The 22316-nt window shown below is 38.9% G+C and overlaps 1 protein-coding gene across 8 annotated transcripts in view; it reads left to right on the top strand.

Annotated features, from left to right (window-relative positions):
* NFYA (nuclear transcription factor Y, alpha) overlaps positions 1-21896 on the top strand; it is a 24190-nt gene extending 2294 nt beyond the window's left edge. For 3 of the 8 annotated variants that reach the window (XM_010863200.1, XM_010863203.1, XM_010863202.1), the window contains exons 2-10: positions 5053-5200; positions 6794-6880; positions 9605-9751; positions 14689-14820; positions 15027-15132; positions 16256-16422; positions 17746-17919; positions 18929-19030; positions 21299-21896. In XM_010863200.1, the coding sequence (XP_010861502.1) occupies positions 5126-5200; positions 6794-6880; positions 9605-9751; positions 14689-14820; positions 15027-15132; positions 16256-16422; positions 17746-17919; positions 18929-19030; positions 21299-21352 (1044 nt within the window). In that variant the 5' untranslated portion in view covers positions 5053-5125 and the 3' untranslated portion in view covers positions 21353-21896. Of the gene's footprint in view, positions 1-3958; positions 3984-5052; positions 5201-6793; positions 6881-9604; positions 9752-14688; positions 14821-15026; positions 15133-16255; positions 16423-17745; positions 17920-18928; positions 19031-21298 lie in introns of those variants that run through there. The other 5 variants (XM_010863204.1, XM_010863206.1, XM_010863205.1 and 2 more) reach the window with 5 other exon arrangements.
* The last annotated feature ends 420 nt before the right edge of the window (positions 21897-22316 follow it).

Raw genomic sequence — 22316 nt, 5'->3', positions numbered from 1 at the left:
TAGATATTTTTTTTTAGGACGTTTACATTTGCCTTTGGAGAGGATAAATACCTTGGGACTTAAAAATGGTAGTATGTGTCACTTTAAAACCAGCAAACATTTTTGCTAGACTTCTTTCTAATAGACAGTTATTGTCTGGTCATATTATTGCTAAACCCCTCTAGAAACCCTACTTATTTGTAAAAGAACTTCCTTGCCTGGAATTTTGAGTACAGTAATCTGACCTTTAGCTTCTCTTGACATGTGGCCTTTTAGCCTGCTGTTTTATATGTGGAAATTTTTCTCTTTGTTTTTATGGTATGTCTTCATTTGGAGCACTCCATTTCCTTCCACTTGGTCATGTGTAGATCGTACTTGTGCTTAAGACCAGGTCAGATGCCACATTTTTTTAAAGACTTCATGTCTGTCCCCAATTTCTGTCCTTTAAATTCTTTTGTTTGTTTTTTTCCTTTAGGGATTGCGTACAGATTTTTACTCCTTTACTAAATTTAAAGACTATCTGAAGTTAAAAACATATAGTTTTCCTTTTATTTCTAAAACCTTCAAGACAGTGTTTGACAGGTGGTCCATCATTAGTGGAGATTACGCAAATTCGGAACTGCAATCCAGAAACCTTTTGGATGATGGGGATACCAGATAGCTCTTTGTTCTCTAGTCTTCTATCAAACATAGATCAGGACCTGTTTGTTAAGTTGTGAAGTCAATTTAGTGGACCAATGCTGGTAATTTTTTACAGTAGAATAGAGAATACCACCATTCATCTTAAGTTATACTTACAAAGATCAGTCATGAAACTTTTAGTTACTTTTTTAAAGTATGTTCTAAGTGCATTTGTGATAGAAAATGTGTTTCTTACTGTGAGCTGTCAAAAAGTTTAAAAACTGCTCTTCCAGTCTTTGCCTGGTAGTGACGATCAAATATGATAATTCTGCAGGATTTTTCACTTGTTTATTAAGATTGAGTTTCTGGTTGAGTTAAAATGTGTGTTGGTTCAAAACAAATGGATTTCTAAGTAGTTCGCTGCGTTTCAGGTTCTGTACCTTGAAGTGAGGAGGAAGAGATTTTCTTGCTAACCAGAATAAACATATGTTCTTTCTGTCTTTGAGGAAAAGACATTCAAACTTTGAATTAGGAGCAAGAACTAGACAGACTAAATCCGGCTGACTTAATTCTGTCAGAATGTGGGCAGAAAAGCACTTCAGGAAAGACGATGTCAGTTATATTGCAGTTCTGCTAACTGAAGCCCACAATAATGGGAACATATGGCTTCACAGAAGCTGGTGGCGACCGTTCTTCACCATTGGCAGTCTAAATATCATGCTCCAAGCTGAATCACTCCCTCATTAATATATGACAAGAAATTGCTGTTAAGCTTGAAACCCCTTCTGTTTTGACCCATCAAAGTATAGTGGATTTAAATGTTTTTAAGTTGTAGCATTTGTATTATGAGGATAAACTAGTTAAAAAGAAAACCTGCATGACATTTTATCAATCATTTCTTTGCACTTCCAGTATGATGTAAATTTCTGGAAATTAGGGGTCAAGGGAAAAAAATCTCACACAGGAAGGGGACTGAAGGTGGAGTGGGTTTTTAAAATACAGAGGACATTGCTTCCTGATCCTTATTTTATTAATCAACTCTTTTGAGATATAGTTTAGACATAAAGGATAATCATTTTAAGTGTACGTTTTGATGGATTTTGATAAATTTATACACAAATGCAACCACCACCATAATGAAAATACAAAACATTTTATCACCCCAGAAAGTTCCACATGCTCTATCCCAGTCAACTTCCCTCTTCCACCTTTTCCATTTCCAGGAAATTACTGATCTGCCTTCCGTCTCTGGATTACTATTACCATCTCAGGGTTTCATATAAATGAAATCACACTACTCATGACCTTTAATTTTTAATTTTATTAGTTTAGAAACATAAATGCATTGTGTATATTGCAGTTAGAGACAAGATAGAATTTAGGAAAGACCATTCACTTCCCTGGAAAAGCCACTTAATCTGGCTGAAATTCTGGTTTTCTGTTCTGTTTCCAGAATCTCTGAGGAGCCAACTCAGTCAACCAGTTTAGAAGAGACATATAAAAACCAGAAGGCTGATTTGTCCGTATGCAGTGAGAATTAACTGTTAGGTTTATTTGTGTTACTGATCATATCTGCTCCCTGTTGGCTACTGTATATGAATCCAAATTAAAGCTAGATGCGTGTTTGGTGAGCATTCCATTAGAGCAGGGGTGGTGAGATGAAGAACCACATGGCCATATATACTGTCGGGCTCAGTGGCATGGTCACCCTGCCACTCACTCACGGCTCTTACACTCTTTATACTCTGTACCGATTTGTTAGAAGTAATAGACTTGATTGAGTTTTATTAGATTTTCCTCCCAACATTTAGTATAAAATGTTTTAGATATACAGTAAAGTTGAGTTTTATAATAAACACCTGTGTGCCCGTCATCTAGAATCTGCTCTTAATGTACTGTACTTGCCTTTTTAGAGAGGTATCTGTATATATCTATGTTTAAACTTAACTTCACCCATCAGTGCACTTCTTCCTAAGTATTTGGGCATTCACAAATACTGAGCCACTTAACAATCATGGTGGGTAATTCATCTCATCCACCATGTGTGGATTTGTGGGGAGAGGTACATTGCTTTGCTGCTATGATGTGCAGCTCATGTAATTCAATGTAACTCAAGTGTAACTGTCACTCAAATTTTAGAATTTATGGAGGCCTGGAGAAAAGTTTAGGAGAAGATTTAAAGTTTTTAAATCAAGCCTTTATTCAGGGTTCTCATTATTACTTCAGTTTATTTAATCGTGTCCTTATTTCAAAAAGGAGCTTTCAGCTGTTAAAGTGTATGAGAAGAGTAAATGTGGGCCTTGACTGCATATTTAATGATATTTGTTGCTGTTATTCAGTCGCTAAGTCATTTCCAACTCTGTGACTCCATGAACTGCAGCACGCCAGGCTTTCCTGACCTTCACTATTTTCCTGAGTTTGCTCAGCTCCTGTCCATTGAATCAGTGATGCCATCCAACCATCTCATCGTCTATTGCCACCTCTTGCCCTCAATCTTTCCCAGCATCAGTCTTTGCCAGCGAGTCATTTCTTCATATCAGGTGGCCAGAGTATTGGAGCTTCAGCTTTAGCACCAGTCCTTCCAATGAATATTCAGGGTTGACTTCCTTAAGGATTGACTGTTTGGATCTCCTTGCAGTCCAAGGGACTCTCAAGAGTTTTCTCCAACACCACAGTTCAAAAGCGTCAATTCTTCAGTGTTCAGCCTTCCTTATGGTCCAACTCTCATATCAATACATGACTGCTGGAAAACCCATAACTGACTTATATGGACCTTTGTTGGCAAAGTGATGTCTCTGCTTTTTAATTCACTGTCTCGGTTTGTCATAGCTGTTATTCCCAGGAGCCACTGTCTCAATTTTGTGGCTGCAGTCACCGTCCACAATGATTGTGGAGCCCAAGAAAATGAAACATGACACTGTCTCCACATTTTCCTGGTCTGTTTGCCATGAAGTAATAGGACCAGATGCCATGATCTTCGTGTTTTGAATGTTGAGCTTTAAGCCAGCTTTTTCACTCTCCTCTTTCACCTTCATCAAGAGGCTCTTTAGATCCTATTCACTTTCTGCCATTAAAGTGGTATCATGGGCATATTGGAGATTGTCGATATTTCTCCCAGCAATCTTGATTCCAGCTTGTTCTTCAGCCAGTCAGGCATGTCACATGATATGTACTCTGTATATAAGTTAAAGAAGCAGGGTGACAATACACAGCCTTGACATACTCCTTTCCCAATTTTGAACCAGTCCATTTTTCCATGTCCAGTTCTAACTGTTGCTTCTTGTCCTGCATACAGGTTTCTCAGAAGACAGGTAATGTGGTCTGGTATTCCTGTCTCATTAAGAATATTCCACAGTTGTGATCCAAACAAAGACTCTAGCGTGGTCAGTGAAGCAGATGTAGATTTTTTTTTTTTTGGTGGGGGGGGTGGAATGGGGCGGAATTCTCTTGCTTTTTTTTTACAAAATTTTTAATGTTTGAAGTAATTGTAGAGACACAGTATCATTGTGATAAAATGATAAAGACAAAAGAATCCTTACTCTTTGGAGGCAGATGCTGAAGTATTTATGGAGCTATGAAGTAATAAGGTGTCTGGGATTTGCTTCAAAATATTGCAGTCCATGGGGTCACGAAGAGTCAGACTCTCAACTTGACGACTGAACAACAGCAATGCAGAGGGAGGGTGGGTGGAAAAATAGATGAGATATATGTGAAATAAGATTGACCATGGGTTGAAGATTGTTGAAGCTGGGTGATTGCTATGGGGAGTAGGTGGAACATTATAGTGTTCTCACTATTTGGGGTATATATTTGAAATTTTTCATTAAAAAAAGTTAAAAGTAACAAAGGGTGGGGTATTATCAGGCATTCAGATTCATGGCTGAGGAAAACGTAGATTCTTTTCAGAGAAAATAATACCCTTGATACGTAAAATTTTTTTCTTTAATCTGCAAATAGCATTTATGCCATTTCTATAATTCCTTTTTATTTATTGCTCTGGATTAAAGCCCAAACTCCTAAACCTTCTCTGTGTCTTTCTTACTTAACACTGATAAGCAATCTGTTGGACTTCAGATCTGGGTAATTACGAACTAACTAATAAATTCTAAAATTTTAGATTGCATATCACATGTAGTACAAATGTGTTACAAATTAAAAGCACAGTTCTCTAAAGTACATGTGCAGGCCTGAAATCTGTGTTAAATGGGCCTTGTAAGAAAGTGATGCTGTAGCTTAATGAGAATTTCTAAGGTGCAAGTGTTGCTCTAGTAGTACTGAAAGGGAAAGTTGCTGATGAGTAATGACTAAGCATTTTTAAATATGTTAAATAGCATTATCAAGATGCTATTTAACATATTAAAGGTTAATATGTTAATGCATATTAACGATGGAATATCTTGGAGGCCTTAACTAACACTCTCACTCTACTTTCTTTTCTTCCCTCTCTAATAGGAGTGCATCTGGCAGTCCTCTAGGGTCTCCAGAGTGACGCTGACTGTGGACAGGACTCTGATTTGGAGGGGCCATGGAACAGTATGCAGCAAACAGCAACAGTTCAGCAGAGCAGATTGTTGTACAGGCTGGACAGATTCAGCAGCAGGTATGGAAGTAAAACTGCTTTAAACAAAATGACAGCAATGGAGGTGATGATAACACTTCTCAGTTGTAGATTTGAGAGGCATCGGATCTTCTAGTGGGTCTGGTGATTTGTGCTGAAGTACTTTTTGAAGATTGGATTTATTGATATTTCTCTGATTTTCTCTGTTCAAAAGTCTATCCAGTCCATAACTACTTAGAATTTGATGTCATGGGTTCCCGGTTTAATAAACTGCCCCCTTTTATCTTAGTAGAAATCAAAAATACTTAGTCTGTTTTCAGATGGAGCTTTGAAGGGTGGTTTTGTTTTCCTGGATTAAATTTGGTTGTTTCTCTTATTGATTAAGCCAACTTGTGGTCTGGTAAGGCTTTGGCCTTACCAGATAGACAAACGAAGATAGCTTCTAAGAAATGCAGTATTTAATTTGATCCATCACAGTGTTTATTTTGAAAACTTTTAGTTCAGTATGAGGATAATAGGTATCCACACTTAAGGATAAGCACATATTAGAAAGGATTTCTGCTGCTGCTTTATTCCTAATTCAGATAGGTTGCTTTCTTGAATTTATACACAGATTACATTTTCTGATTATATATACCTGGGTTTGTTTTAGGAAAACTTCTCTTGTTTTTTCTCCCTAGAAGAAAATAAATTGATTGTGCATTGATTTGGGCTGTAGGCCAAAATTGGAAATGTTTTGTTTCCAAAATGGGACCTAGATAATATAGAAAAGTCATTAGTCGGGGGCAGGGAGTAGGTGGGCAGTGGTGGTTTTGATGGTGAGTTGTTCTATCTAATGACCAAAGGAAGGAGCTACTTTTTATTAAAAGAGATTAATTGTCAAAATTCCTTTGCTGGCTTTTCCTTCCACAAAACTACAGCTTCTTTCAGCTGCCTTGATAGAAAGGGAGATTCCACAGAGAACCCTCCATTCATTCATACCAGTGCCCTAGTGAGTGAATTCTTGCTCTGTCTGAAGTTACTACTAGGGGTAATAAAAATTAAGTTGAGTCTATGAATACATTGCTTCTAAGGTAGTCCAACTGAGTAGGAGTAATCCTAGTTTGGGGACATGAGAGCAGTGACCTCATGAAGATGTTTTTGTCTCATAGTGATTGCTTTATTCTTCCTTTCTGGTGATTGCATTCAAGTTCCAGAAGTTCTTCATTGTAGCTTCTAGGCTGCTAAAACTTGATGAACTATTTTGTTCTTGTGAACTCATTTGAGGAAATAAAAAGAACATTAAAATAACTGCATGCAAAAGGATCAAATGCTTAATTTTGGAGGGAAGGACTGCATTAAAAATTTTTTGTTAATAATGTCAGGTACATCGATGTTTTTGAGTCATGGAAGTGTATTTGAGTTCTGCTCTGGAGACAGAAGACTGTAATCTGTAATTTGTAAGACAGAAGTCTGTAATCTGTTACCTTCAACAAAAAGCTTCAGTATAGGGAGTCTCCAGTTTGAAAGTCCTGTGTAGGGTGGGGCTATTGAAAGAAGACCCTTCCTCTCCCACAAGAGGTAAGGTGATCTCATGTCTTGAACTATACATTTCCTTCCTGACACATTTCAAGCTCTTCCTGTTCCTGTTCTCAGCAGCAGGGTGGTGTCACTGCTGTCCAGTTGCAGACTGAGGCCCAGGTGGCATCCGCCTCAGGCCAGCAAGTCCAGACCCTGCAGGTAGTGGTGCTCTCTCTGACTCTCTGTAAGCACTGCATGGACTTCTCTCCTCGTGTCTGGTGCTGTTTGTCGTCGGATCTCACGGAGGGACGGCAAAGCCAGTTGCATGACTTTGATGCTGCTAACTTGTCCTTGAGGCTTATAAGATGCCAGTATCCTAATGTGTTGTGCTAAATCATGTAGTGATGCTGTATCCGTTTTCTGAAAAGTGCCATCTGACTAGTATGTTTTGGGGGGATACCTGAGAACAAATCAGTGAAGAAATTCTTACAAGTGGCATTAGAACTGATTTAGAGCTCAGATTCTCTAATAAGATTGCATGGTAAATTTTAAGAGAAGAAAATGTATACATTTTACTAGGCTAGATTGTGCATTGTTAAAAGGACAACTCAGATATAAAATAATGATTGCATTTGACAAGATTGATCTAATCACTGAATCTTGTTAATCTCTGCTATCCTCTCACTACTTTTCTTGGGGAAGTCGTGACCTTATTATTGGATCTGCAGAGATTGCCCCATAGCTCTTGGTTGGACAGAAGAGAGATACGCTGTCTGTAAATCTTAGGTATTATAGCCACTGTAAGAATTCCTGCTTAAACAATGCAGTTTCTTAACATTATGTATGACCAAGTTAAATACCTAAATTGGGGTTAAATTTGGGCCAGTTCTATGTAAACAGAAGAAGCAAAACTCTTTTCTGTATTTATTAGGTTACTTTAACTAAAATGACCATATTTTTGAGAACATGGCAAAGTTCAAGTAGCCTGCCTTTTTTCCTCCTCTGAATGGAAATGAGTAGGACCTAGAATGTAGAACTGGCATCTCACTTTACTGTTAGTGCTGCTTAGCAAGCATCCTGCAGTGAACTCCCTTTTGTAGTCATTTCACTTTACCCTTTCAGCCCTACTCCCACGCCTGCCACTCTTAATGTTTGATGATATACAGCCAATTCTAAACATAAATTAAGCTGAAATAAGCTGAGTTTGTAGGTACTCCCAAACTATTCAAATCTCAGAGTTCAGCAGCTTGATACTCATGTTTTTCATGCTTGCTTCATCTTATTGATACATGAAACAGTATTGTCGTTAACCACTTATGGAATGGGAATGTGACATGCTCCTAACTGTATGGCTTCTTGTCTGATGCATGTATCCTTGTGTCATCATATGTTGTAAGAACAGCAGGTTCCTTGGAGTCTCACATGGTTCATCATGTGCATATGTAGCCTGTCAGTGAAGGGAAAAGTGAAGATGATGGATAGCCAGAAAATTACAAAATAATTGCCTTAAAACTTGTTTCCTTCTTATGCAGATTTTAAAGAAATGGAAGCACTTTATGGAGATAATGGAAACCTTTCCTCTAGGGCTCTGATTATTTGTGGAGAACTTTAAATACTTCTTTCAGTTAGTTATGCAATAAATATTTTTAAAAATCTTTCCTAATAGAGCATGTAGAAGCATTAGTATAGCAAAGGGAATTTGATTTGGGATGGGGAAGTGAGGGGAGAAAAGCAGAGGAGAATCAGATTGTAAAGTCTTTAAAAAGTAAAGTGGAATTTGTCAAGGAGCAGTTTAACAAAACACAGAATTTGAATGTTCCTAAAGATTCCAATACACTCATAGGGGTGGGGAGGGCTTAATATCTAATCTACTAATCTAGGACAGATTGATCTTTTAACTAATTACTGTTATTTGAACACACTTTCACTGACATTGAGAATGATTATTTCAGATATACAAATTTTATTTTGATCTGTTACAAATAGTTCCTCAAAACAAAGATAGAATCTGAAAGTTTTGGATTTTCAGCGATTCTGTTGAACATTTCAATTCACATCTAAAGTGGTTGGGTTTTGACTTTCAGAATGCATTCAGATAGCTAGACATTTTTATATTGGGACTCAAGATGTTACAGCACTTTCAGTGCCCTGGGTTTTAGAATGATCCATTTACTCATTAGAGATTGAAAGTTGAGAGTTTTTTGGTACTGTTGAAAATCTGTATAATTTTCATGCTTTTTAAAGCTAAAAGAACTATGCAGATACTGCAGGGTCCAGTGTGAGCAGTCCTGCCGCAAAAATTGTAAATTGACCAATATATTTCTAGGCATTTATACTAGTAGGCTCCTTAGACAACCACAGGACAAGAATTATCAGTGGTGAGGTAGAGGGTAAAAGGTATGTGTTTCATTTATGCTTGAGAAACTGTAAGGAGGAAGGGTATTCTATATAAGCTTTTGGAGCTGCTTGATACCTCACCTGAAGTCATTGCCAGGTACAGTTTGATTTACTCCTTCCAAATTACTAAGAATTTGCAGTCCAACCACCATCAGCCCTCCCTTTCATTGCCTACTCTCCAGTCTTCACCTGAGACTATTCCTGGATATTGGACTAAAAAGGCAAATAGTCTTGATGATTTGATTAAATACTTCTCATGAGTTTAGCCTATAGTTGATGATAAACACTTTGTATCTATTGAGACTTCCCAAAGACTCTGCTTATACCCCATTTTATCTGACTTTTAAGTATTCAGCTTGGCACTTAGTTACAGATACTGTATTTTTGAAGAAGACTGCTTGAGGATGAGGACCTGAAATTATTTTCTTAGTGTCTCTCCTACTTTTTCCTCCTCTAAAAAGACAGCAGAGTCGTTGCAGTGATTGTCTTTAGGTAAAAATCATTTTGTGTCTTATGTTATTTCATTGTTCTTATTTTACTTTATTCTAGGTCCAGGGGCAGCCATTAATGGTACAGGTCAGTGGAGGTCAGTTAATCACATCAACTGGCCAACCCATCATGGTCCAGGCTGTTCCTGGTGGACAAGGTCAGACCATCATGCAAGTACCTGTATCTGGGACACAGGGTTTGCAGCAGGTGAGTGGTATTAAAAAACAAAAAAAAAGAATTTTAGAATATCAGGATAGAAGTTTTAAGAAATAAGTTGTTACAAATTGAAAATTGATACTGTATTTAATTGCTTCTTACCTTCCTTTTGCATTTAGTTGCATTTAGTCAGTTTCTCACCTTTGTAGTGTCAGTAATAGAAAGCACAGCCATGGAGAAATAGGACGTTTCTGGTAAGGACTAAGTATTAGACATGATCTTGAATCAATGTAGGTAATATAAAAAGAGAGCTTGCTAAGTCATTTCAGTCAAGGCCAGCTCTGCAACCCTAAGGACTGTAGCCCCCCAGACTCCTCTGTCCATGGGTTTCTCCAGGCATCAGTACTGGGGTGGGTTTGTTACCAAAAGAGTATGGAGGGTCTGGCTGCTCACTACTCAAAAGCCAGTAAACAGGCCAGGTTGCTGGAAGGGACACAGGGAAGTTTGCTTTGTTTCAGATGCTGGCAACCAGGGAGGGGAAGGGTGGTGGACCTCTGTCCAAAGTCCGACTTTCTCCCCACCTCCCTGCCAGTGGCAACCAGTGAGGCAAGAGCTTTTATAAACAGGAGGGGTCTACATGCAGGAACAGCACAGTCAGCTCTGACAGTCATCTTCAGATTGCTCTTCAGTGGCCCACCCACCATCATCTTCGTTGTTTTAGGTGTAGTTAATCTTCAGCTCCAGGGTCTGTTTGTTCCTATTTCTTTGTGGCCAATTCTTAGAATTGTGGCAGCTCATATCCTGGTTACAGTCTGGTCATCATGTAGTTAACTTCTCCACCTGGTGTTTTATTGTCTATAAGACAGCTCACAGGATATAGCTCAGAATATTACCTGTAGACCTTGAGAAAGAACAAAAGGTCCTTGACTATGCTTAATGACTACATTACTATTATTAGTCTCCTTTGACTGTTTTCCTTTTTTCCACATTTCTCACTTCTCTATTTAAACTTACTGTTTGACTAAAGTTTTCCACAGACAACAGGCAGGCAGAGGACATGGTTAGGGGCAAGGACTATAGAGTCCTGTTCCATTTCAGGTTGCCATGCCCTCCTCTAGGGGATCTTCCCAACCCAGGGATCAAACCCACATCTCTTATATCTTCTGCATTGGCAGTCAGGACCTTTACTAGTGCCATCTGGGAAGCACTTACAAAAAGAGTATCTAGTTTAATAAAAGTCATCATCAATGTGTTCTTTGTTGGCTCTTCTGGGCACTGAGGGGGGAAATGTATAGTCTGCTTTGGAGATTGTTGTTTTGGGTCAGAAATACTATCCTTTTCATTTCCTTCCATGTTATTTATAACTTATCTAGCCAAGTGATGAAAATATTTCAGTCTAAGCCTATCACACACACCTCAAGCTATACTTAGAGCAAAATTTATAACCTTGAATATTTTAAAAGAACTGGAAATAAATAATAATTTTTTTTTTTTTTAGGAAGTTAGGACAAGAAGAAAATGAGCAAAAGATAGGTTAAAATTAATGAAGTAGAAAACAAAAATGTAAAAACTAAGTAAAAGCTGATTTTTTAAACAGACATGTAAAGTAGTTAGGTAAATTCACTGGAAAGACTGATTCAGAAACAGAAAACAAAAGTAAAATTACAGGCATTTTTATCTCATTGGCAGAAATTTAAAACACTGATTATATCCAGTGCTAGAATGGGTGTAAAGAAAATGAAGTACATTATTTTTGTTGATTTTCAAATTGTAAAGTCCTTTTGGAAGGTATCTCGTGCTTGAATATTTAAGCCTTTTGATGTACCTGTCCCACTTAGGAGAATCTATTCTGTAGGAAGAAAATATAAATATGTAGGAAGAAATATACAGAGACATTTATTGCAGCATTATACTAGCAAAAAAAAAAATTGTAGCCTGAGTGTCTGTTGGTAAAGAATCGATTGAGTACATCATACTGTATTCATATGGTGTATTATGTCCTTGAACTTCCTCGGTGGCTCAGTGGTCAAGAATCTGCCTGCGATGCAGGAGGCGCAGTAGACTCGGGTTCGGTCCCTGGGTTGGGAAGATCCCCTGGAGAAGGGAATAGCTATCCACCCCAGTGTTTTTGCCTGGAGAATCTCATGGACAGAGGAGCCTGGTGGGCTACAGTCCATAGGGTCACAAAGAGTCGGATACGACTGAAGTGACTCAACACACATTATGTCCTTGTTAAAAAGGATGAACTGTTGACTTTGGGGGAAGGGTTAATAATGAAGTATTTTTAGTGAGAAATAATTTACAGAGAAGTATATGCTTAAGTCATATCACCTTTGTATTAATAACTAATAGCCAGATCCCAGTGAGTGTGTGTTTGTATATATATATATATATATATATGTTAATGAACTTTTTACTAAAATTTTCTAAAGCTGCTTATATCTTCTGTGATTTCATTAATATCTTCATTTTTCTGGAGTAATGTAATATGAAGTGAAGTGAAGTTGCTCAGGCATATCTGACTCTTTGTGACCCCATGGACTGTAGCCTACCAGGCTCCTCCATCCATGGGATTTTCCAGGCAAGAGTACTGGAGTGGGGTGCCATTTCCTTCTCCAGAGGATCTTCCCCACTCAGGGATCGAACCCAGGTCTCCCACATTATAGGCAGACTGTCTGAGCCACTAGTTGAAAAAAAATTGAGCCATGCTTGATAACCAAACTTTTAAGTTTTGCATATTCCCTTGTAGTTTTGTGCACACCTCTTGGGCATAGTTATATACAAGCATATAGTTTTATTGTTGTATTTTTGTTTTACTTTCTTTTATTTTTAAATTCCTTCATAATAGTCATTTTGATGAATCAGAATTTGTAATTTTCACTGTGTACTTAGAGATTTTTTGTGTTTTTTTTTTGCTTTTTGCTTTTATAGGTAAGGTTACTATAAATGTATTTGAATTTTATAGCTTTATTTTTTTCACTTGAATTTAATCTTAGGGGAATATTTTTGGGAGTGGAGGAATTGGTTGGGCAAAGGGTAAGGTCATTTTTAAGGCTATTAGCATATTTTTGCCAAGATAGAGTTGTAGTCAGGATTAAAAATAGTTTCTACATTTCTCCATGCATAAATGTATGAGTCTTTAAATACACTTCAGCGTGCGTGCTTGCCTCAATTTCACACTGCTATTTCATTTCTGTCCTTCCTCTCAGTGCCTCCTCTCCAGTTCCCCCACTTGGCACGCCCTCTTCTCTGTTGAATAGAAACAGTGGAATACAGAGCTAGGAAGACTGTATCAGGAATGCAATGCCCTGAATTCATTTGCAGGTCTGCCATTAGACAGACTTTTTGCTCTCGGCCAAGTTCTTTGATTGTTGGTTTTCTCATTTGAAAAATGCAGTTTATATCAGGTGATTGCTAGTGTTCGTTTCAGCTGTAAATTCTGTGGATTTTGTAGGATTTTTGGCCTTTAAGAGAAGACATTGAAAAGATTATCTTATTCTCCTCACTCCAGGCAGCACTGTTAACTAATCAAACCATCTTGGAAAAATTATTTTCTGTTAATGTTGCATGACATGGCTCTAGGTATGATTCCATAGCCTTCCATAAAACACTTAAAATTTCAATCCATTTTTATTAGAGGTTACTTTAGTGTGTGTTTTTTTGAATAACCATGTCTTTTAGAAGTGTACTTCACCTTTTTTTGAATTGTACCTTCTGTTTTAGAATTCCAGTTAAACCTAGGCTCTCTCCTTAGATTAAGATCCATGGCGTGATATAGACAATGGAGTAGAGAGCCAAGTAATGGGAGTAGAGAGCCAAGAAATAGACGTAGGAATATTGGAAATTGGTATATAACAAAAATAATATAAAGTTTCAGTGGAGAAATGGTTCAAGAATGGTATCAAAAAGGAAAGTTGATCTCTACCTCATACTATATCAAAAATACTTGCTAGATAGATTACAGATCTAACTATAAAAAAAGCATACTTGGAAACTTATATTCTCTTCATAGGAATATTTTCTTTATGATGTGGGGTAGAGAAGAATTTCTTAAAAACCAAAAAAAAAAAAAAAAACCATAAAATTTTATAACTTAAAAATTTGGTGTATGTCAAAATATATGGTAAAATAAAGGTAGAAGACATAATTTGGAGAAGATATTTTTAACATTTAATGGGGTTTGTGTCCAGAATACATTTTTTAAAATTCTTTATATGTGTTGATATGAAAGTTACAGTGGAATAGAAAAATGGGCAAAGAATATGAGTAGATAGAAGAGGAAACCCTATTGACCAATAATAGGTATTCCTTGCTATCCAAAATAGGTAGAAATAGATCTAGATAACCAGAGACATTTCTTGTTTATTTACCAACATTTTCTAATTTAGTTTGTTAAATTTAAGTGTTGACTGCAGAGGTATGTAATATGATAATACCCCTTTCTGTACAAAATCTTTTAAGGATTTTATGTGTGTGTATATTTATAGAATTCCAGCTGGAAAGTTTAAAAGTTACTTAATTTTTTTCAATATTTTGTTATAAAAAACATCAGACATAGACACAAGCAAAGAGAATGATACGGTGAATCCTCATCACCCATTTTAACACACAAACTAGTATTTTACTGTTTAAATCTATTTTCATCTATTTTCCCTGACTCAAGGATTATTTTGAATATATACATTACCATTTCATCTATCAAAAATACTTCAGGGTGTATTTTTAAGTGAATAAGCTTTTAGAAATATATTCCCAATGCCAGCAATATTATCTTTAATATCATCCAGTATCCAGACAGTGATCAAAATTCCCCAGTTTCATAAATGGAAAACAAGCTCTCTCTAATTCATAAGAGAGCAGAACAGGACTTGTGTTTTTTTCCTCTCCAGAGCAATTCCTGCCTTCTAGATGAATTTGAGTAACTAACACTCCAGGACCAATGGAGACCAGTGTCAGCAGGGCACTAATCTTGGTGTTCTCTTCTGCAGATACAGTTGGTCCCACCGGGACAGATCCAGATCCAGGGTGGGCAGGCCGTGCAAGTGCAGGGCCAGCAGGGCCAGACCCAGCAGATCATCATCCAGCAGCCCCAGACAGCCGTCACTGCTGGCCAGACGCAGGTAACTCCACTGTCTCTCCACGGCATCAACAGAGGAGCACAGCTGCTTTGGGAGGGTCAGACAACTGGGTAGAATATTTCACATGTAGTAGAAATGGGGAAGAAAACTATCACAAAAATGCCTTTTTCTTAAAAAGCACTGCGTGGTCCTTTTTTCTTGTGGTGTCTTTGGAATTATTAAATTGTGTCATGATTTGTTTCCTCCAGACACAGCAGCAGATTGCTGTCCAGGGGCAGCAAGTGGCACAGACTGCTGAAGGGCAGACCATCGTCTATCAGCCAGTTAATGCAGATGGCACCATTCTCCAGCAAGGTACGAATGCCCCGCATTTCTGTTGGACTTTTGGGGGCATCCTGTTCATCTTGAGCAAATGACTGCTTTAGAAATTTTGTGGTGACCTCTATACAACGTACTTTTAAAACAACAACAAAAATGATTTCCTTTAAGTGTCCGTTGATTGTTAGTTCCTTGTCACCAATATGTGACCAGTGTTGACTCCATCTGTAGGAGAAAACTACAGTAGCTGTTAAAGGCAGCCACTATGACCCTAGGGATTATATAAGATTTTTATTCTTTCTAATAACTGTTCTCTAAATGGAAGATTAGAAATACGGAGTTTCTTTCGTGGTAGAGAATATATCACTGCTGCTTTTTTTGTTTTTCCCCCTGGCCACTTCATTATTAATTTATTCCAGAAGACTTATATGACCACTGTGTATGTAGCACATTACTGAAAACGGTTTTCTTCTCAAAGACACTCTAGTCTAGTAAGCGAGACATGAATGTGACCAAATAAATACCGTGCAGAACCCTTGTTAGTGGTATGTCTTCTGTGACTGCAGGTTTGACTTGGGATTAAAATTTGGCAGTAGACAAAATCCAGTGAGTGCAGGCAGTGTGCTCTCCTATGACCAGAGAGAGCCAGAACAGGGATCGCTCAGAGAATGATGGACACATCCTCAAGTGCTGCTGTTGAAGTCTGGGGGCTTGGCATGCCTGGTTTAATTTTAAGATTTAGTCCTGTAGCTGTCTGACTCATTGTCAGTTTAGAGTAAACAGTTTTTTAAAAATCTGCATCCTGAAGCAGGTCATTTATAAAAGAACAGTGGCTATAGCTGAAGTCAGACTGACTTACAGAAAGGGAGGCCTCCAAAATATTTGGTCACCCATTGAAAACTTTTTCAACTCTGTATGAGTAGTTTTATCAGAACTAGAACCCATATAGTTACTAACATCTCTAAACTTGTGATTACTTGGATTATATACAGCAAGCAAGGCAGAGAATGGAAGAGTGCCTTTTCTCCCCTTGTGCTAAAAGCCCATGTTTTTCCAGGATTAATACATGTGTGCCAGATAGAAGAGGGACTAACTTTGTTCCCTTCTTTCTGTATACCTGTTTTTTTGTTTGTTTGTTTTATGTTTTATTTTCTTAAAGTTACAGTCCCTGTTTCAGGCATGATCACCATCCCCGCAGCCAGTCTGGCAGGAGCACAGATTGTTCAGACGGGAGCCAACACCAACACAACCAGCAGCGGCCAGGGGACGGTCACTGTGACGCTGCCAGTGGCAGGCAACGTGGTCAATTCAGGCGGGATGGTCATGGTAAGAAAACTGCTTTTTCATTTCATTGTCTATAGTTTATTTTTCCACGTATCTTTGTCTTTGAAAATTTCTTCAGCTTGTATTTTAAAATCTCTCATGAAGCTCATGTATAATCCTGACCTCTTAAGACTGAGATTCTTAAGACACAGTGGTCTACTTTTACAATAAACATTACAGTAAACCATAACTCATTCTGTGCACCTACTGTGTGCCAGAGACTGTTCTACGTGCTAGAGATATAGCAGAAGAAAAGCAGATGTAAACATTCACTTTTCTGAAATCTTACTCATAAGTGAAATGAAGAGAGTTGTAGACTGCTAATCTTTGGGAAGTAGAAAATATACGGCCCAAAGTGGGTGAAACAACGTTCAGAATTAGAAAGGTGTAGTCAATGGAGAAGGCAGTGGCACCCCACTCCAGTACTCTTGCCTGGAAAATCCCATGGACGGAGGAGCCTGGTGGGCTGCAGTCCATGGGGTCGCTAAGAGTTGGACATGACTGAGCGACTTCACTTTCACTTCTCACTTTCATGCATTGGAGAACGAAATGGCAACCCACTCCAGTGTTCTTACCTGGAGAATCCCAGGGATGGGAGAGCCTGGTGGGCTGCTGTCTATGGGGTCACACAGAGTTGGACACGACTGAAGTGACTTAGCAGCAGTCAATAGAGAAACCAAAAAAAAGGTATGATGTAAATATATTGGGAAGAGGGGAAGGAGAGTTGACTGTAAACTCATATGTCAAAATAGTGTGTCAGTGTACAGTACCTAAAATGGGTAAGCTAAGAAAGAACAAGTATTAGAAACCTACACAGAAGTGGAGGAGTCCACTAGAAGAAACAATGTAACCATTTAAAGTTGTTGTTATTGGGAAGGTAGTGGAACCGGATTTGTTCCGGAAAATGTGGGTTGAATTGTATAGTAAGTTAACAATTATGTAACTAAACGCTGTTAGCATCACTGGGTGGATTTGAACCTACCTTCCTTTGTGTTCCCTTGTGCTCTTTTACTGCCTGTGATTACTGTTCATGACCATTAGATGGCAGCAGACATTCTTAGAAAATGGAGCTGTGCGTGAACAAAAACCTGGACAGGGTTATATTGTTTCTCAGTGTGGGTCCTTGGCCCCCTATTACAGAATCATCTGGAACATTTGTTTAAAATGCAGGCCTTAAGTGTAAATGTTCTCCAGGAATCTGCATTCAACAAGTACCCTATAAAGGTACTCGTCATAGCATTCAGAAGAACAGGGACCAAGAAATTGTTTCCCATGTCCATACTTCATGTTACTACTTAATAAGCTCTGATTTTGCTCTTCACACAGATGGTACCTGGTGCTGGCTCTGTGCCTGCAATCCAGAGAATCCCTCTCCCTGGGGCGGAGATGCTTGAAGAAGAGCCTCTCTATGTCAATGCCAAACAGTACCACCGTATACTTAAGAGGAGACAAGCTCGGGCTAAATTAGAAGCAGAAGGGAAAATTCCAAAGGAAAGAAGGGTATGTATAACACTGGGACGGATACAGGATGAGAACAGCAGGGTTCTACTTTTGAAATAACCTTTTATGTGGTTAGTTTCCTGGAGTACCTTCCAGACTTTGACATAAGATAGCTGTTACCTTTTGTAATGGTACTTATTATTGCTATATGGAGCTGCAACTATAACATTTAAAAAATAACTACAACATAAATAGCATTTTATTGTTGTTGTTGTTGTTTTTAATCTTCCGTAAAGTCCAGAGGTGGACTTACTGTCTGTCCTGGTGGCGCAGACAGTAAAGAATCCGCCTCCAGTACAGGAGACCCAGGTTTGACCTCTGGGTTGGGAAGATCCCCTGGAGAAGGAAAAAGTGGTTACCCACTCCAGTATTCTTGCGTGGAGAATTCCATAGACTGAGGAGCCTGGTGGGCTACAGTCTGTGAGGTTGCAGAGTTAGACATGACTGAGCGACCAACACAAAGTGCAGAGACCTATTGTCCTGGGCTGTGGCAACCCTCAGGAGCATTCCCCTCCCATCTTACTGTGTTGATTGCTTAGTGTGCTGTCCGTAGTCCAAGATGACCACTGGGCTCTAGCCAAGGAGCAAAAGGAATAAGGAGACTTTCTTTCAGGGAAACATTCAAAAAATTCCATAATCACATTAGCCAAAATTTAATTACATGGCCACACTTACCTGAAAATAAGGCTAGGAAATGCCGTCTCTTTAATGAGACTGTACCAGCTAAAATTTGGTTTGTTACTGAAGCAAAAGGGAGGATATGTATTGGGGGGTAGGTGGTGATCACTGCTATATCTTTGGGGAATCTGTATTTAGTTATTACTCATTTGGCATTTACATTCTTGTGATAGTTAGATACGGTTAGCTGCTGTTTGTGTTTTCTCCAAGATTTCTCCATAATACAAGGTCATAATTGCCCCTGGTGGCTTTGATCACAGCCATTCTAAACTTTTGAGCATTGGAGAGGTCTGCTTGCTTTTAGCTAGTAACTTGGTTTTTCTTGTTTTAGAAATACTTGCATGAGTCTCGGCACCGTCATGCCATGGCACGGAAGCGTGGTGAAGGTGGACGATTTTTCTCTCCAAAAGAAAAAGATAGTCCTCATATGCAGGTAAGAGGATTTATACCTTTTATTCTTAGCTTTGTTGCCTTGACTCTTCTTGGGTGGAAGCCTTCACAGTGTCCTCTTGCTATTTTCACACTAGGGTCTAACCAGTCTGTAAACTAGATGCAACATTGTGTATCTTAGAGTCCCTTTGTTTTTAAAAGAACTAAGGTCTTTGATCCAGTGGCCTTTTTCCTCTGTCTTTTCCAGTTACTACTATTAATTCCTTCTTGAAATTCTCACTTTTTTTGATTTTCAGAGAACAAGTTTATTCCCTAGTGTAGTAGTAGCAGCAGCTAACACTTAACTGCTGTGTGCCAGCCATTATGTTAAGCACTTTCATAAGCATTTTATCATTGAATCTTTACAACAGCCTTGACCCCCATGAGGTAAGAATTATAGTTTCTGTTTTACATTTGAATCTGAGGTTTAGAGGGGTTAAGTCATTTGCCTACAGTAAAATATCTAATAAAATGGTACAACTGAAATTCATACCTAGGCTGTGTAATTCCAGAACTTAGTCTATAGCCATACTGGTTCTTACATCTAATTTCACTGATTGTATCTTATTGGCATTTCTAGTCAGTGTGTCCAAAGTAGAACTCTTGGTTTTTATTTTATTTTTAAACCTATACCAGACATTCCTCTCAATAAGTCGCACGTCCCTTCACCCAGTTATTAAAGCTAGAGTTGTCCACTTTTGAAGTCCTCTTGGTTTTAACTCTGTTCTCTGAATCAGCTTACTTTTTCCCTCCCAACTGCGGTCAGGCTAGTCTAACCCTCTCTGCTTCAGTGAAGGCAACAGCTGTCTGGTCTCCCTTCTTCCCCTCTGGTGCCCCCTCTAGTTCACTCTCCACATCTTAGTGTGTGTATCATATCACATCACCAGCCTGCTGCCTTGCACGCCTGCCCTTTTCCATTTGCACGTACTGAAATCCAAAGTGCTTACCATGGCCAGCCCGGCCCTCCCTGTAGGACCTAGCTCCCGCCCACCTTTGGCTTTATTTCCTCCTGCTTCTCGGTCTTCATGCTCTTGCTCTACTGTTCAAGAACCTCTGTCTTTAAAATAGCTTGTCTGTAAAGCTTTTCATGCCATCCTTTTGCATGACTGTCTCCATATCTTTTACGTCTTGGTTTCAATCTGAGGCTGTATCCAGAGGTCTCTTCTACTCCATTATTTTCTCACATCTTCCTTTTGAGTGTAGTAATAATCATTTTATTTGTGTAACTGTGCAGTGGTTGTCTACTCTAGACTATAAGCTGTGTAGAGAGTCAAGAATTGTTGTTCCCCATTGTATTTAGCATAATACCCATTCAAGAATGAGCACCAGTAAAGTTTTGTTGACTAGGCTCCTCCCATTATTCTGTTCCTCCCATACAGAAGCTTTATTCTGAAGACCCATCACATTCCAGCTTTACTGTTGTCCAGTCCGTCTTTATAAGATAGTGCTTTTTTAATCTCAGTGCTTAGTGCATGGTGAGAACTCAGTAAATGTTGGTTATTGGTCTTCCTCTTTGATCAAGACTCAGCCTTTTGTCCTACCACCCCTAGAAATGTTTCAGCTTTTTCTTGGATCATGCCAGTTGAGGCTTCAGAGCCTTGGTGTGGAGGAACTGAAGGTGGTTGTTATGTAGTGGGTTTTTGTGTACATGGTAGCACTGCATGGCTTGCAGGATCTTAGTTCCCCGACCAGGGAGTGAATGTAAGCCACAGCAGTGAAAGCACCAGACCCACCACTGGACTGCCAGTGAACTCCCAAGGACTGATCTTCGTCTTGACGGTGCAGGTTTTTTGTAAAGGGCAGGCAGCAGGCAGACTTTAGTGGAAAGAAGATTAAGTCGGAGCCAAGAGATTTGAGAATTAATTCTTGCTGGGCTTGTCACTAACTTTTTGATTCTAGTCCAGGCTTCAGATTTATCTGCAAAATGAGTAGATTAAAGTAAATAAAATCCAATGTCCTTTCCAGCCCTGCCAAGTGCTCAGTATTTAAATAATAAAAATATACAATATCACTTGGTTTCTCTAGGTCTTTTAGCCACCTAGGGATCCTTAATCCTTAAGTGTGTAGAGCACAGCACAGGTGTTAAAAAAGTGAGATACTGTTCAACTCTGGAGTGTTCTGTCATGGAGTGCCAGGCCAGACTTGAAATCTTTTTCTAAGAATAAGTATGCAGACATAGTGTTTGTGTACTTCCCCTTGGTGATAAGTAGTGAGAGCCATGAATTCCCAGTTGCTTTTGCAAAGGACTTTTTTACTGTGCTTTCTTTTGTAGGATCCAAATCAAGCCGATGAAGAAGCTATGACACAGATCATCCGCGTGTCCTAACCCCAGGCCATGTGATGGAGCTGATCAAGGCCATATTCCTCACAGTTTCCCACTGTTCCAGGGAAAATGATCAACTCGCCGATGGGACACTGACGATCACATTCTGCCCTTTTCTACAGGACAGAAACCACTTAGTTTTTAATAAGTGGCTCAGTATTATAATTGCAAGGATGTCTGGCAAACTGAAGTTGCAAGCCTTGTCTCACCCTTTCAGTCAGGACTTATCTCAGACTGTTGCTGACATTGACATTTCATGGATTGGGATGATGCAAGGGACTCATGCCAGCCCAGCAGCACACACACAGCACTTGTGTTGACTGGTGACGCCAGCCAGCCATCTGAGCAGAGGAGAGCAACCTTCTCAACCTAACTGCAACTGGGGAAGCTGCAGCCCATTACTTCCCACAGATTCTGAACAGTACCCATCCCTCTAATGGGGGATCTCAGGCTGACTGATGGACCTTTTCTATTCAGAGATGGTTTCCAGGCAAGGAAGCTCCATCTCATGATATGGAAACAATAAATTCTGAGATAATTCATCTAATCTGTGGTAATAATAAGAATCTCTTCTACCCAGATGATAGATTGGGATTTTTGGACTCCCGCCAAGAGAAAGCTAACTCTGGGGATAGATTGATAAAAGATTCAAGCACTAAAAACATAAATTGCTGGATCTCTTAGCTTTTACAAGGTGTGGTCTACTTGTCTGTCTGGTGACAGGTCATATCGACCATAGTTCTTGCTGAGGCTACTTGTAAGATGATTTTGAGGGTGCTGGACCTTGAAACTGCCTTTCCTTAGTAGAAAACAAAATTATACAACTTCTGTGCTGAAGTACTGAGGACATGTACAGTAACTCCAAAACAGCAAAACTAGAGATTTTCAATCATAGGCTTTGTGACAGCATTTGGGGAATAGAAAGGTTCGTATGTGTTTCAGTCCAGAAGGACAAAGAGTAGTATAT

Source organism: Bison bison, unplaced genomic scaffold, assembly GCF_000754665.1.
Source record: "Bison bison bison isolate TAMUID 2011002044 unplaced genomic scaffold, Bison_UMD1.0 scf7180017864487, whole genome shotgun sequence".
NCBI lineage: Eukaryota > Metazoa > Chordata > Mammalia > Artiodactyla > Bovidae > Bison > Bison bison.
The sequence above is the reverse complement of the archived record's forward strand: the minus strand, read 5'-3'. Positions and strand labels throughout refer to the sequence as shown.